This window comes from Phymastichus coffea, unplaced genomic scaffold (assembly GCF_024137745.1).
Source record: "Phymastichus coffea isolate CEN01 unplaced genomic scaffold, Cenicafe_Pcof_1.1 PCOF00057, whole genome shotgun sequence".
Lineage (NCBI taxonomy): Eukaryota > Metazoa > Arthropoda > Insecta > Hymenoptera > Eulophidae > Phymastichus > Phymastichus coffea.
This window is the reverse complement of record NW_026706868.1, coordinates 838,457-855,774: the sequence shown is the minus strand read 5'-3', so window position 1 is coordinate 855,774 and position 17,318 is coordinate 838,457. Positions and strand designations below refer to the sequence as shown.

The 17,318-nt window shown below is 46.2% G+C and overlaps 1 protein-coding gene across 8 annotated transcripts in view; it reads left to right on the top strand.

Moving 5' to 3' along the window:
• The window catches only part of LOC131666182 (POU domain, class 6, transcription factor 2), a 106,704-nt gene that overhangs the window by 9,031 nt on the left and 80,355 nt on the right, over positions 1-17,318 (top strand). For all 8 annotated transcript variants that reach the window (XM_058938604.1, XM_058938602.1, XM_058938607.1 and 5 more), the window contains one exon: positions 3,581-3,987. In XM_058938604.1, coding sequence (XP_058794587.1) covers positions 3,581-3,987 — 407 coding nt within the window. The remainder of the gene's footprint in view (positions 1-3,580; positions 3,988-17,318) is intronic.

Genomic DNA, 17,318 nt, shown 5'->3' with positions numbered 1-17,318 from the left:
TTTTGAATATTTATTCCAAAGGTGTTATTGCTTTGAATAATGTTTCTGCAGTTGTTTGATTAAAAATTACATTTCGTAGACAAAACTGTTTCGCGATAGGAAAGTTTTGCCGAACAGTTAAATATTAGATTCGATGTAACATTCTGGCCAAACAGTTTCGCCCGCAATCAAACTTGAAGCCTTCATTAAGACGATCGTTCTGCACGTCAGCGTCACCATATACTTTCGCTATCATTAAAATCTATGACGAAGGTGACAGCTGAGCGAGCATCTGCTGTGCTGCCGTAACGTGAAGGTGCTAATTTTTTAAATGAACGTTCTCTTGCATCGATGCGATTTTGCATTGCCATACAATTTTCGGTGAGAGAAAGGAAGAGAATCCGATGGGTTATCCTAGACCTAGCCCTCATTAAGTCTTCTACCCTTAAGCCGTCTATTATGACGAGTAGAGAGAGAGAGAGAGAGAGGAGAGAGGGAGAGAGAGAGGAGAGAGAGAGGAGAGAGAGGAGAGAGAGAGAGAGAGAGAGAGAGAGAGAGAGAGAGGAGAGAGAGAGAGAGAGAGAGAGAGAGAGAGAGAGAGAGAGAGAGACAACGGACAGGCGGTGTTTAGGGTGGCACCTTGTATGTTTTGTGCAACCGATGCGAGCGTCGCAATTAATCATCGGCATTTGTCTCGGGGCTTTGTTTCGTTCGTTGCTTACTCTCTCTCTCTCTCTCTCTCTCGGCTAGATAGAGACGGATTAATAATATACGTCGAGGCCCAAACGTTTAGATTTAATTTTTGGTACCTTTATAACTGTTTATTATCGAATTGGTATGTTGAAAATCGATGCGGCAGCGTCCGAGACTACAACATTTTATTGCTATAATGCCTCCCTCTCCTCTCTCTCTCCCTCTGTAAAATTTAAGTGAGTGCGAAGGAGGCCCCTCACGAAGCGTCGCGCGCCTTCGCTAATAGTTTGTTGCGTGGGTTGGCGATAGAATTTTCTGTGTTAATGACACCAAGCCGAGAATAGGCCGCGTGTACAGCTTGTGCCCGCGAGTAAAATCTATAAAATTCGCGCGCGAGCAGCAAAGCAGACGCAGCTGAAAATCTTGAGATTGCGAGATTTATCGTGCGCCTGCATACGCGAGCTTAGGATATTTCGATTGGCCGCCGCTTGGGCAAAGTTTAAAGTGCGATTTTCTGCCCACCCCACCTCGGGCGTCGAAATGCCATCGATAGATACATACGCGAACGAGAAATAAAGTTTACAAAAATAAAATCGGTAATGTCAGTCCCGCAAGGCGTCGTGTTTACACAGTTGGGAGCGCGTCAATTTTGAAGGAGCTTTATAGAGCTGGCAGTCGCTGTGTAGCGCTAATGGCTCGAAGGTATTAATTATTGAGTGGCATCGAAACTAAAGCGAACAAAAGCGAAGGGAAGAAGTGGTTTGTTCGGGCGTGCGCGCGGATAAAAATACGCGGACGAGTAGCGTGAGACGGGAAGACATCGAAATGAGGAGAAAACACCGTGTGGGCCCGCCGGAATGTTAATTTCGTCGCGGTGTAAATCATCTCGCGGGCGAGTGGAGCAAGCAGCCAAAGTGAGATCGTCAAGCCGCCCGAGAGATGCTCGCGCGAAAGTTCGGATACGAAGTTTATACGAGCGTGACTCGCATCTTCGGCCTCCTTCGATTGCACTACTGCCGCCTACTTTTCTATGCCGCGAACGCACTGTTCGTCTTCGATAATTTCCGTTCTCTCGCAATTACTCGTTGCTTCGCCATTCGAATCTTGACCGTAATTTGCAAAATACTGGGCCGCGCGATGTACTCGTACATCGAACGCAGATTCATAAGATCTCTCGCTAAATGTACTTCAGGAGATACGTGTAAATTATTTGGCCGTGAATAGCCAAATCCTAAATATCAGTTAAATATATATAAATGTAGCCGTGAAAATAATTGATAGTCAAATATCAGCGGAACTGAGAGATTTAGTGCTCTCGATCATTCAGTCGGAATTCGCGATCGAAAATAATTAGCTTAAAAAGTATGCACAAAGGAAATGAATACACATAGAAAGAGAAAAAAAGCCTATTAGAAGGGAGAAAGTTCTCCAAATATTAGTACGATGACCTAATGAAATGTTTAGTTAACCGTTCAAAGCAAAGTGCTGCAGTGCTTTCAAATCATGGTCGATCCGAACTCGCAAGAGAGACGAAGAAAGGCAAAGCGCGGAGCGGCGATAAAAGCATATTCCCGTTGAGCAGGACGCACGTCATAGGAATGATCCGTTCAGCAGCAGCAAGCACAGCTCGTCATAGGCGCGCGCGCGCAAGAGAGAGAGAGAACAAACAGTTTAAAAAGTAAAAGCATTGGAGCCGGGCCAGCTCGCGCGAAAATAGAAGCAGATGCTCGAGAGACGCAGCAAGACGCGATGCGATGGAGGAGAAAGAGCAAAGACGATATTATTCGCGAGAGAGAAAGGGGACGTCAGACCGATTCCATTGCCCTTGAATTCTCATACGAGCGCCAGAAGCACTTAGATAAAAATAATTACCCGGATAAACGCCGCCGTCACCGCCGCTCCTTCGCTTTTCTCTCTCTGCCCGTCTCTGTTTGGCTTATATGAGCGAGAAAGCGACTGCCAGTCTATGTGCTCTTTCAATTTGTTTGGAAATTAACGCGAAAAACTTGCGCCTCGTTAGACTAATAGCGCGACGCGACGACCGAGTGTGTGTTCGTTAGAAAGGGATCTATGTGGATTTAAAACTGGAATTTTTTACGAAGGTTACATACTGGCTTTCGAGCTTCAATTGGTCGACTAAATTTAGAGGATACATGTGTGAGCCGCATTATGAGCAAGCTCTTCTTAAGTACACACATGGTAGCCTCGCAAGCCGCGTGAGAGAGCGAAGAAGCCGAGCAGAGTAAAAAGAGCGCCCACGTTTCGGAGTTAATAAATCAAAATAAATTAACGGCCACGATATGTGATGTGATGCGACCGAATTAGAACAATGAAGCGCGACGACGACGACGACGCCGCGTCCTCGTTATGATTAAGAGAAATCGGCGTCAATGAGAAAAGAAAAATGAATTCGTCGCCAGGGGCAGCGAAATTACTTTTTGATTCTCATCGTTACAACGATCGTTTAATTAGGGTTCCTACGCCCGATTTCTCTCCTGTGCCCTCATTTTGTACATACACAGCTTGACTCATCGTTGGATTATTGAGATTTATGAATCAGCTCGTCAAGCGAGGTTCGTCTGCTGCTGTCTAATTTTCGTAATCGTTCGATTGCAATATTTCATCTTAGAAAGTTCGATACGTTGGCTATAAACTACACAACACACACACACACGCGCGCGCGGGCGCGCTAAATTCGAAATATATATTTGAGAGTTCCGTCGGTCGTGGAGATCATAATTATCAGATAAGAGCAGAGTAAAAAAATAATACAGGTTAAAGTTTTAATTAATGGTTGTCTCGAGACTATCACGTCAGCCATATATTGACGCTGACAATTAGACGATACGTCATTATACGTCATTGGACAGCCAAAAATTAGAAAGTCACGTGTTTACTATGATTGCAGACTGCGATTCGTCGGGATGCGAGGCTGACATGGCGGAGGGCTCAGCAGAGGAGGAACAGAGCAGTACCGCTGCACCCGCATCGCCTCCGGCAGATCTGCGTATCCTCAACACTCAACTATCAACGAGCTACCAACAGCAACAGCAGCTGCAGCAACAACAGCAACAGCAGCAGCAACTGCAGCAGCAACTGCAGCACCAGCATCAGTCGCAGCAGCAGCAATCGTCTCGGCCACCATCGTCGCAGCAGCAGCTTCTCCAGCTGCAGCAACGCCAGCAACATCCAAGCATGCTGGCGACGGCGGTGCCGCCGAGGCACAGCCTGCTGCCACACCACCTTAAGGCCGAGATTAAGTCCGAGGCCGAGATGGACAGCTCCTGCGACGTTCCTTTAAACTTGAAGAGCGAGGTGAGCACTGAGCGTTAGTTATATATCATATGCCGATTCGAGATCTCATTCGCAGGTTTATTTTCGGCTTCAAGCTTTACTTTACTTTCAACACCTGACGCTACTCGATTTTCGCATCGGTCATTTTCTGTGACGACTGCGCCGCCTGCGACCTCGATCGCCGCGCGACTATTTACGTGCGATATTTCTTCACTATTTTATTTTAGAGTAATGATCAGTCCGATACGTACTAATTGTCAGCAATTGTCACTCAAATATTTTAGCTTGGAAGCAGTCGCTAAATCATTAATTATACAGCGCTGTTACCGAATGTTCATGAAATATTTATTTCGGAGCGCTTGTCGAGCTTTCTCATTAATAGTTCACGATACTGATTAAATACTCATTTCGATATCAACGTATAATGTGGCGGCAAATCTTGGGTACCCATTTGCTTTGTATTGATAAGAGGCGAGATATGCATCAGGCAAAATAACTGAAGACGCTTATTGTAATTGAAACATGCAATCGAGATTAAATGATACAGTCAAAGTCAGCACACTCTTTCACGCGGACGGTTATTAAGCCATGCCGGCCAACTACGCTAAATTTCAGTGATAATCGTCCGAATGTAAATTCGTAGTTGCAAATGAATGAGCCGTGAAGGATGTAACAATTAGAATGAGGCCCGCGAGCCACTTGAAATTCCGGTCAGCGTTCGATATTCCCCGAACGGAATATCGGGCCTCATCTGCGAGACTGTTTAACATCTGCTGTCCATCTGAATTGAGTGTGATCAAACGCAATTGTTTACGCGCATCCTGACGTCAGCGTGCGAGAGAAAAGAAATCACCGTTGACTTGGGCCCGCGCTCCGTATATAAACTCGAATATATCCATTGTAGACACTGCGCATGACATCATTCCACATCTAATCAGCGCTTGCCAGCTCATAAATAATAACGAACGAAAATTTACGTCTTATCGTTTGAATTCGATGCGTGCACGTGTGTGCGAGCGTGCGCGAGCGTGCGCGCGTATCTCGAGCTAAAATCGGTCCTCCGCGCGTATACGATTAGCTTACTAAACACAAAGCCAGGCGCGAGAGAGGAGGATGGTGGCAGTGGTAGGAGGGGGTCGACGACCGATAGATTTAGGTTTGAAATGTCTATCCATCTGTGTTGCGCAACGGACTTTTATGTTAGCCTGAGCTAGGAGCATTTAGCTGCTAATAAATTTTTAAGTAGAACGCGTTGTGTCGCGATGGTGATTAATCGCGCCGGCATACGAAACCGATCATCGGCCAGCGATAGACGCTCTTTTTCGGATGATTATTAATGAGGCCGGATATCAGAGGTAAACACAGAGAGCGGGAGATATTGTGCGTTAACACAAGGCTGCGCACCAATCATTATTTCAATGGCTTTAATAAGACTACAGGCGCGCTGCACGCGTGCGCGCGGCAACCGTCATTTGCTGACGCATACATACTAATTATCGTCGCCTAATGATCTATTTTCGGCTCGTGATGGAACTACGCGAGCTGCTGCTGCTGCTGCTGCTGCTGAGCGCTCGCACGCCGCCACTGCCGAAAATACTGCCATGATTTACGCTCCCGCCAACTCACCATTACACGCCTTCATTCTGTTTTGGTTTTTAATGCGACGTTAACTAATTAGCATCCGCTTGTCCACCTTAGCCCCGTGCCGTTCCGTCCGCGAATAAACGACGGCGAAAAAATTCTATGCGGCGTATTTCCGCGAGACAGCGACCGACCGACCGGGGGAGATACGTGTAAATCTTCGGTAAAGATTCCGAAGGGAGCTGACGGCTTCAGCGACCCTCGCGTAAAGACGATTTGTGTGTGCGAGAGAGCGGCAAGCATCGGAACGTGTTTGCGCGCGGATTATAAACCCACCTTCGACTGCTTGCGCATCGGACTTAGACTGACAGATGATTGCGTCTCGCGTCGACGCTGCTCAACAATGCAAACCTCGGCCACTGTGCTCGCAGCCAAAGACAAAGGGACGTTAGCTTGGCTTTTCTGCTTGAAAAACCTGCAAAAGGTCGTTTGTTCTACGTGCTGTTTCGATCGCTTGGATGTTATCTCCTCTGCGTTTTACGGCCTTCAAAACTATACATTCACTACGGAATGCCGATGGAAGTTTATTTTTGATTTTCGTGCAATTTGCGTAATTTTTCGAGCTTCATAAAACCGCTACTTTTACTCGGGCCACGCTAATTTATGATGATCGTAAACAATGTCGAGATAATTATTTTTAGATTTTAATTGCATTTTCTATTCCAAGATCATGAATAAACCTTCTTCTATGTTCAGTTTACGTTGATAAATTTCTAGAATGACGAATAAGGCGACTAAATCTGTCGATCGGCATAGTGACGAAGTTTTTCGAATGACAATTCTGTGGCCAAACGAGGAAGAAGACAAGTACCGTTATCTCGCACTCGACTGCATATATCGTTGTATACGCTTGTGTACCTTGGAATCATCTCGAAGAATCAAGCGATTACCGCGATAAGCGGCCCGGCGCGGAGGAAGAATAATGCCCGAGGGCTCGCGCTGCTTTGTTTCACGGCAAAGTTGCGCGTTCGCCCTGTTTTCCGTCAACTTTCTGCATTCAAATGTCAACTCTGTGCATTCGGTTGATTTCGATAGTGCCCCCCCCCCCCCGCCTCTTTTTTCTATCCGTCCCCTGTCCTTCGGTTTCAATAGCGTACATCTAGAGCGACAAAGAGACGGTAAAGATTGACGCGACTCTAAATTTAGCACGCATACTTATCGCGAAAGCCTGCGCTCGGGCACTTAATTGCCTCATTACTTTCAGAGATTAACCTCTTTCAGCACGCGGCGGATAATAACTAATCGAACCGCGACGACGAAAATGACATTGTAAGCAAGTTGCACCGTGCGTACTTATGTATACAAAATGTTAGCTCTTTGCGCTGCTCATCCGCGTTGTGCTCGTCCGCGTGTCCATCCATTACGCTATTATCCTCTTGGCAAATACGGTATCCATCACCGTGGATTTAACGTAGGTAACGCAGCAGCAGCGCAACATCACGCGAAACTGCTGTGGTGCTACGCGCCGAGCACGAGGGATGATCGTCGGTCCCTGTTGCTACTGCTGCATGTAATTGACGTGGCGAAGAAAAGGACACGAAGTTTAATATTCGCGGCAGCATTGGATGAAGTGTTGTGTGTATGTGTGTGTGTGTCTCTCTCTCTCTCTCTCTCTCTCTCTCGCGCGCTATCTCGCTGGACAAATGAAGGCAATACATCCCCGCAAGAGGAGGCGGGGGATGTACATTTTTAAGCGTCACCCGCGCGTGCTAGCCACTTTCACGAGAGAAATAAATACGTAGATTATCCATCGTTCGACTCTGACGAAACAAAGTAAAAAAAAAAGAGATGATTTTCTCGAAAAATAAACGAGCTGAAAACTTTGCCTGAAAAGAGAGGCTTTGGATGGTTAGGATTGGAAGGCAGCCCGGAGGCAGGCAGCAAGCAGCACAGCCCGCGCGCTTGCATTCCTACTTGATGGGCGGCGTAAGTGCATCTGTCAAGAAGTGATTGAAGGCAAACGATCGGCCAGCCTGCCGGAATCTCATTACCTTGCCCGCTCTCCTTCTTGGTCTTGCGCTCTCTCGCTCTGCGCGCGGCTCGCGCTCATTTCGGAATCACGCTCGATCGGATTTCACAATTGCGATTATTATTGCCTAGGGGCTATCGGGTTGCCCTCGCTCTTGTTCGCTTTTGTTTCGCACTGCGCAGCCGATAATTAGCTGAAACGTGTGCCGATTATAAACACACCGTTTTCTCTTCTTTGTCTAATTACGAAATCGCGAACGCGAACTGTACTCTTTCATTATATCATTTGTTCGCTCTCTCCCTCTTTGCCTGTCTGCAATTTTCACTTGGCTATCGGAGCTATGCGAATGCAATGCCATGCCGCTTTTTTCTCCTCGCAGCGTATGTAAGTACCGCAGCGAGTCCAAACATCAATGGGAGTATTTATCCATTAGATGTAGGGGCGCGCGGGCTGCCGTGAGTTCGCTCGGTTCAATTGAAAATCTGTCAGTTCGGGCGAAAAAGCATCCGACAGTTGAACATCGACGTCGAGCATAACGCGAAAGGAACGCGGCGCGCGCGGCTAGCAAGAAAGAGAGAAAGGGAGGAGGCTGGATGACAACTCATTGCGCTTAGATAACCCCGGCGGCCGCGGGCATTGCGCGCGTACGTGTGTGGTGACGCGCTTGGCGCGTTTTCGCTCCTTTTTGTTTGCCCTTTTGCGCTCGGAAGCGCTGCCCTTATTTTCCTTTTGCCTCGCGCAATTAATCACCCCAGCGGCCTGGCCAGTCTTGCGCTCGGCCGCGACACTGATCTTTTTCTACGTGGCAACAAGCGCCGATTCGTAGTGGCATGCAGTTGACCAGTAAAAAAAGAACAGCTGATGCAGTTGTCAGTGAAGTTTAATGAGGACAAGCCTATACACGGCCGGTCAATTTCACGAATAATTCTGTTGTTTGTGAAACATGCTACGTGTGCGAGTGTCCGTGCGGCTACTGGATTAAGTTTGACCGTGACGTTGTTGCATTAGCCAGCAACGTCGTCGTCGTTGGTGGGCGACGTGTCCTTTTAAAGTGGTAAACTTGTGCTGCTCGAAATACGTGTCCGGCTCCAGCACCAGCAGCAGTAGCGAGAGAGAGAGTGAGTGAGTGAGAGAGGGAGCTTGAAGGATAGCCAGAGAAACTCCCCAGTGTGGTGCCAAATAACAATGTTGAATCTCATAAACAAGGAGACAAGACAAATACCCGCTGGACAGAGTCCGTTCCGGGGGCGACCGACCAACCCTCTCTCTCTCTCTCTCTCTCTCTCTCTCTCTCTTTCTCTTTGCCAGCTCTTCTTCTCCGACGTCCATACCACCACCACTGTCCAGTACTACCCCCTTGCTCCGGGATCCTGCTGCTGTTGGTAATTTCACGGTGTCTTGCATCCCTGAGCCGTCCCTCCAGCCAGCAACTCGCTGCTGTTGCTGCTGCTGCTGCTACTGCTACTGCTACTGCTGCTCTTTCCCTTCCTGCACCTGTGGGCCAAAGCAGCAGCGGAGGATTCCCATTATGCGGCTGAATCTTAACGATCGAAGCCTCATTAAGCCGTTTAACCAATACGATGACGAATTCGCCGTTGCAAGTTCTTCCTCGGAAATAATCAAACGCTGAATCAAATTGACTCTCTCGTGGGTTTCAAGAGAGATTAGATTTTGCGAGAGACGAGAGTTGCGGATTCTATCCATCGCGCGAGCGCCGCGTCCGCGTCCTAGACATTAGTTAACGATTAATCAAGGCGCTTGTAGCTCAACATATATCATTAAACTAGTTAGCGAAGTAGGGTCGGCCAAGTGTGCTGACCACTGCTAGCTGCTGCTGCTAGCTCCTCTTCCCCACCCTCCCTCGGGCGAGAATCCCGCCTACGTAACCAGCTCTCCAAGCTCACTCCGCCTTTTGCCTCTCTCTCACAAGAGTTTGCGAGAGAGCTCTCTCTCTCTCCCCCTCGAGCAGCAGAGTTTGTCAGAGCTACCGAGATTTGCTCGTTAAGAAAATCCGACGACGACCACCAGACATCGATCGATCTTATTCGCTTTCCAAGTGAAAAAAGAGAGAAGTAGAAATGCTGCCTACTTCGACACCCAAATAACGTACGACTGTTTGCTGGGTACACTAAGTCTAAGTCCAACCATTTCTCACTGACCTCCTCCCTCTCTCTGTTTTGAATTTATACCGCGCAAGGCGCCGATTTTTTCTGCTCTCTCTCTCCAAGTTCAGCTGCGCTGTTTGACCAGAGCTAGGCCAAGGTATTAAATCCGCCTGAGGTCCAAAGTCCAGCCCGCTCGCGGTGCTGCAGTGTCGTCGGCAAACGTTTGCCGAGCAAACAAATCCAAGTCTTCGCGTACAGCAGCGCGAAATCTCGCGACGACGCGAAACATGACTCCTCGGTATGTTTTATATCCCGAGTCAAAGATAGCGATCTTCTTTTGGGGGGAAATAGCTCGATTAACCTCGAGATCGGCTGATTTTCTTTTCATCGAGCTTGTTGGAGGTGAAAAGATGCGGAAAAAGATGAAGGAATCGCGTACGGCAATTCGACGTATAAAGTCTAGTCGACGGAGGATCGTGCGTATTTGAGTTGGTTCGAGAGTCCATGGGGAAGTTCAGGCGTTGACCAAGAATAATATAATCCTTCGTCACATACGCGAGTTGGCTGTATTAATGTTTGCCTTTATATCTGTAAACAGGGCTATCTCGACCGACTAACCATCCGTGCAGCCTTGGAGCCGCTAGATTATTAACTGACCAGTGGGATTAGAAACTTCCTTCGAGCTCTCTCCCTGCTCTGCTCGTCGTTCTTATCGTCTGGACCGCCCGGGAGAGTATATTATTGAAACAGGACTCGCGAAGAGAGAGTTTGAATCTCTCACTGATTTACTGAGAGAGCAGACCATCCTCCTGGGGTGATTTACTTCGTTGCCCACCAAATTCCTTGGCCTAGCTCAGTCGCGTAACCTCCTACTCGACTACTATTTATTTCTCTCGCTCTATTGCTGGCACTTGGTGTACATCGCTTGAAATTAGCACTTGGCACTCCAAGAAATCTCGAATATCGGTACTCTACTCTTATTTCTCTCTGTTTCTCTCACGCGCCCACTATCCGTTACGAAGAATGCAATTTTCGAAAAAGTTTACGGCGCTGGCGTACGCTGCTTCGCTGTTCTACTGTGGAGAACAAAGGGTTCTTAAATTTCTTTTTTCAGTATGCTTGCTCGTGAACTTGAAACTGAACTGAGTGCTGCGGAAAGGCCATTTCGAAAAACTTCTAATCGCGCGTGGGCGCAATGAATATCTTAAATTTGACGATGTGAACTGTTCCTCGGCTACTTCTCACGCTGAAATTTAATGAAAATCTAACGGAAGATTTTCAATATTTGTCGCAACGCAAGGATACCGTAAAAAAAATTGTCGCTGTGTTCGCCATTTGAAATTAGTGATTTAAAGCGCGATGAAAATTTAAAAGTTTCGAAGATAAAGGGTGTGTCAAAATTTCATAGATTCTATCAAACTATACTCGGAATTCGCGATTATAAAATTATCGAATACGATTATCTCGATCGATGAAATAGAAAATGAAAAATATTCCGCCGGGAAAATCTTTTTATACGCGTTCCCAAAGTTTATAAAACATTCTTTGAATCTTTGTCTGCAATTGAATTTCACACCAAGTCCCCGCGAGTCGGCGCGCGAGCGCGTAAGAGTAATTACAGCCGACACGGTAATAATTACCCGGCACTCACGTGTCGTCTATTTGTGAACAATATATGTAGGAGTGGTTATATGTGGATAAGGTAGTTGAGCATAACACCTACTCGATTCTCAAAACAATGACAGTTCGGTGTGTTATCTGAGCATGCTAGCGCGCTTCTATCTTTTATTAGCATCCCGTGGAAGCTATTCGCGGGGCCCTTTCTCTATCGTTCGTTCTCTCTCTCTCTCTCTGGCGAGCGAGGCTGCGCACCACCAGTACTAGGCAGAGAGAGAGAGAGAGAGAGAGAGAGAGAGAGAGAGAGAGAGAGAGAGAGAGAGAGAAGTGCGTATTTACGAGCGTTCCCGTCCATAAAGCAAGCTCGCGCCTGATTTTGATACATTCTCCATGCCCGGCACTATCTCACGCGCGAATACGAGCTACGTAGCCATATACACTCCAGGGATTTATGGAGATGCTCCCCACCATAGCTAGGGAGAGAGAGAGAGGTACTCGTCGTCCTGGAAGTTTAGCTTTGTTTTCTTTTCGTTCGTCCATTCTTCGATCCAAGCCCTCTTTATTTGCTCTAAGCTTAATTTTCCACGAGTAGGTACCTGCCGCGGATAATCCTGCAAGAATGCCAGTCTCGCCCGCGTGAAACACTGTAAATCTCGCGGTCACTCCGGCTACTGTAATGGCTGAAAATGTTACTGCTGCCTTTCCGCGTTGCATGCTGGCTGACTTGTTTTTTTACATTCGTTACTCTCACCCGCGCGCCATCATATCTTTTCTCTCTCTCTCTTTCTCTCTCTCTCTCTCTCTCTCTCTTCCTCTCTTCCTCTCTTCCTCTCTTCCTCTTTCGTTGTTCTTTGCTGTGCGGTGTGTGTTTACTCTGGGATGATTTCTTACTCGGCTTTTCACGGTTATTTATAATCGCACCACCTGCGCTATACTACTTCACAGTGTTATTCTTTGCGGACGATAATTTTCGGTCGAAATTGAATAGGCCCGTGACGATTAATTTTCCGAAAAATCCATCAAGCAGTTGAAATAGAACGCAGCTGTTAGACAAATGGGCGAGCCATGGCAATAAAGCGAAATGGCCAGGAATATTATTCAGCCAAAGCAATGTGTAAATACGAAAAGTGTATCGCCCGAACGGCGAGACCAATGAATGAAATAGCCGGTTGCAACTCGGTATCGAAGCGAAAATATAGCGCCTCCGGGAAATTTGTTATTAAAATATACATTAGATGCTCGAGAAAGGCCAGGGAAAAAATATTCACGGCCGTCGCTGCTGCTGACGCTTACTTATGCGGCGAATAAATGTATACGCTTCTCACTCTCGTTTGCGCGAAGGAGCCACGCAGGGGAAAGAGAGGAAAGGGGTTATGCAATGGTACAAGTACGGAGTGTATATGTGTACGTGTGTTGGTGCGTATGTATCGTAATCACAATATTATGCCTGAAATTGGAAGGGCTGGATTTCCCATTTCTATTTTAATGGCTTCTGGGATTTCGATGGCCGAGCGACGACGTCAAGTGTCGCTTTATGCCCCTACGTGCAGCCACCTCCACGTTGTACGTATAGCGCGCATGACGCCAGCGCGCGCGCATTGTACTATACTACTATATATTTACAAGTGGAAAACTCAAGTCGACGTGTGCTCGCTGCCGCTAATGTGTTTCACTTAGATAAACATGCCGTTTCCTTGCGTGAATGACATTTCAATCTTTTTTTTCTTTTATGCTTCAGGTAAGTTTCGCTGTACGCAGCAGTCGGTGATGCGGTCATTAGTAATGTTTCATTTTTAACTTATCACCGTTTTTTTATTCTTCACTGGCAGCAATTTACTTTTGATCGTAGAATAAAAACAACGCGGTTGATTATTTATTGATCTATAAATATGAGTTGAATGTCGAACTTAAGATAAGCGCTATGTGTGTTTCACGAAGGAAAAAATGGTATATCCATTAAAATCGCATTTACGTTATTGGAAAATTTATGAGCGATTCTCGTTATATACAAATTTTTATTTCTCTGTTACTTTGTGTTAATGAGGAATAAATTAGAATAATCATAAACGAAGAGGAAACAAAAATAACGTATTAATTTCATGACTCGGTAGAATAAATCGAAAATATATAAGTGAATTAATTATCAAGTGCTCGAGTGTATAAAGTATAAGACTTGCCCGTGGTCTGTTTTACCTATGCGCACGCAAAGTTAGTACGCGAGAATACAGAGAGAGAGAGAGAGAGAGCTAAGGTCAGAAGTTAAGTTAGCCGAGCGAAAGGGCTTAACTGCTGGAGAGCGCGCGAGTCGAGTGCGATTGGCAAGAAAATGACGTATGAAAGTTATATTTGCGTGTAAGTGTGTATAGACAGAGAAAGAGAGAGGGAGAGCGAGAAGACGGCAAAGTTGCTAAAGAGCATGTAGCTGGAATTAATACTTGGAAGACGTCGACTTTGGGTTTCCTTAATTTAATTATAACGAGTCCGTGAAGCTTATCGATACTCTGACCAGCCGCAAATTCCTTGATAAACAAAAACCACTTCGTACGGAAAAGAACAAGATTCCACTGTCTGGAACGGCGATAATGAGTTTTTTTGTAAATTAGATAATTAAAATGTGATCTTCGTAATTATAGCTACGCGCGTATCAAGCGAATAACAAAAAAATAACAGAAAACTCATTATATGCAAATGACAATAGGGAAAAATCAGCCGCGCACGTAAATTTTTGGTTGGCGCAACTCATAAATATCATTTGAAAATCATTCTTTTCATATTTATTACACACGCGTGCGCTTGCTCTATTCCCTCGCGGCGGCGGCAGGAAAAAAGCAGAGAAAGGGGGAGGGCACCCGCGAAATGCGTTCATATATGCATTTTATTATAACGAGAATGGAAAAAAAAGAATGAGAGACAGGCAGAGAATGCGCGCATAATGTATTACGGAATGACAAATTGTATAAAAGTTATTGCTCGAGCGCGGGCGCTTGGTGCGCTCTTTTTTTCCCCCCTCCGCCCCGCGATTTTAAATTACGCGATAAAGCACAATGGCCTGCTGGACCACCGACCAAAAGTTGAGCGGAGCGCGCTGACTCTCTCTTTTTTCGTTGCTGTGTGTGCGCTATGTACTCGACACGCGGGAGAGAGAGAGAGAGAGAGAGAGAGAGAGAGAGAGAGAAAAAAATGTGTCCGCCGGAGGCCATAATTTGCAGGCATAATATATCCGGGGCATCCTTGATCGTCGCGCGAGTTGCTTTGCCTCATTACACTACAGTACTACTGTTGACCTGAATCTTTTATTATCCTCGTGCTCGCGATAGCTATCGTTCGTCGCCCTTATTATCTATCTCTATCTCTCTCTCTCTCGTAGAAAACAATCATTATGTTCATTGAACGAACTCGCGCGCAAACGAGTTACTCTATACGACTGTTTGTCGCGGCGCCGCACGCGATTTTATAACCGCATGGTGTGTCTGGCTGCCGCGCGATTCGGAGCGTTCCGATTAACGACACAAAATAAAAATGGAAAAAATAAAAAAAAAAAAACGTCCGCCAGCCGCATAATGAGAACCGCGATGAATGAATGAAAAAAGCCGCTAGCTGATGGGAAAAAAGTATAATTAAAATAATGAGCGTTATATGTCGGACCCCGCGGAAAAAAAACAATGTATGTGACGGCTCTCTGCGCTCGGCTGAAAATCTGGTATGAAAATTAATGCACTGAGCAATATGTTTTTATTATTTTCCGAGATTGCGTCACGTGCTCGTTGTTCTAATTTGCGTCCGATCAAAACGAAATGCTGCATTGTTTGGGTTACTTGACGCCTGTGCCGGGGAAAGATTGCGTGGAAAAAGTGAGAAGCAAATACGGAAACGGTATTTGCGTGGCGCTAATGTAACGATGCGTACGAAGTTTAAGCGAGAAACGTCTAATGGAGGGAGAATTCGCGCGCGAAATGATCGAGCACGGAGGAGAGAGTGGACTCTTCGACCGAAAGGAAAGGGAAAAGGGAAGCGCAGAAAAGGGACACAGGTGGAGAAGCGAGAGAGGAATAATCGGCGTCGACCTCTGCCGCTCAGATGGCCGTGCAGTGGCAGGCTACTACTATATAGCGAGGGAGCAGAGACAGTCGAGCGGTCGAAAAAAGAAAGTAAAAAAGAGGATAGGTAAAATGGAACGTCCAACTGACAGGAATTTACATCGTCGGCAGGGCGCACAATCTGCGTGAGTGAATTGTGTCGTGTTACCGTCCGTCGTTGGAGAATTAGATCCGGAAAATCCGTAATAATTACTCGAGAGAGAGAGAGAGCGAATACGCAACGCTTAGCCCTTTTCGCGTCTGTGCGGCTATCAGTCTCACTTCACTCTCTACTGTGGTTCGTTCCACCTTTTTCCCCTAGCGCCAAACAGCCTGCCGAGATACAAATCAGATTTGCTCCAGTTGAAAACGAAATAATTACTCCGGTGGTGCGCCGAAATGAAAAAAAGAAAATGCAAATTATAAATAGCCAAGGCGCGACGACGACGTCGACAAGGTGTCTTTTAACAGATGTTTTGCTTGTGGTAAAATTAGTTCTCTTAATGCCCAATGATTTATGCACTGTGCGCGTCGGGATCTACCTCGATTTAGGTTAAACGCACTGAAACACGTGTCCAGGAATGTATCTCGAGTCTTCGGCAGCAGCTACTATCGCATTTCACTCTCTCCCATAGCGGCTCCGCTCCGTACTCTACTATCCTCTCTCTCTCTCTCTCTCGTACACTCTTCTCTCTCGCTCACGCCAAACGCTCTCCTACACATTATACTATCCTAAGGTAAATTCGTGCACCTCGTTAGTTAGCGAGGCATGCGATATCTTCATCGGCCTATAATTCTTCCCTGTAGACGCGCCTATTTAAGCGACGATGAAATGCTCGTGATAAATCTTATTGAATTGGTAATTTTCTCGCGATATGAGCATTTACTATTTTTAAAAGTGCCTCTTGTACGTGATCAGTATATGCAAACTCCATTTTGATTGAAAGTTTCTTCGAACTGATAATATTTTTTTAACAACCAATAATGCAAAGATTGCCTCTCGAGTAAACACCAGTAAAGTCAACATTAGGCAAAGCCAACGTTCGTCAAAGCAAAGAGAACAAAACAACCACGATAAAAAAAATGATAAGCGATCCCTCTCTCTCTCTCTGTCTCTCTCACACTGGCGGCGCGGGTAAGGGTAAATTTTGCGTTTTTCGCCAATGCACTCGAGAGCTGATGCTGTGCAAGCGTGAGGGCTGTTGGGAAAAAAGTGCAGACTTCGTCGGGGGAGGGAGAAGGGGGGGGGGCGAACCAATCGGGCTGACGCATTGTGCGGCGCATATCGAACGCGAAATAAAAACGCAGGCTGAGGTAGGAGGGGTTGCGCTTCAAAATTAAAACCGTCCAGCAGAAAAATAATCAGATTTCCACGTATATTATTAACGAAGATGTACTGGGTCGCGGCATTGCCGGCGAAACTATTGACTTCAATCAGACTACCCCTTTCTTCTCTCTGCTAGCGTGTATGCCTGTATGTTTGTTCTCCCCTTCTATACATTCTCGTATGCACGAGTGCCAGGGCAAACGCACGGACGATTTCGGATCTATAGCTGTGAGAACTACGACGAAGCTCAGTAGGTGGATATGTGTACGCCGGTTAATTCGTCGATAGTGCAGTGTAGGCGTTAAGGGGGTGCCGATGAGAGTATGCGTGAAGCACATTACAGTCTCGCGCGGCCTGCCAGTTCTAATGTATTCTGATCAACTCTCACTCGTACATTTCACTCGTTTTGCTTTGATGCTTTGATGATTCGTGCAACGCTATTGAAATCTTCGTATGAAGATATTTTTCACGGCGCTTTGTTCTTTAATTTTTTTTGGGCACTTTTATTTCTGCATTTTTATTTTAACTTTGAACGAATTCTGATTATCTTCAAAAGTCAAAATATTCAATACTGAAAATTCCGAACGAAAACGTTGCATTTATTTTCTTTATGAATA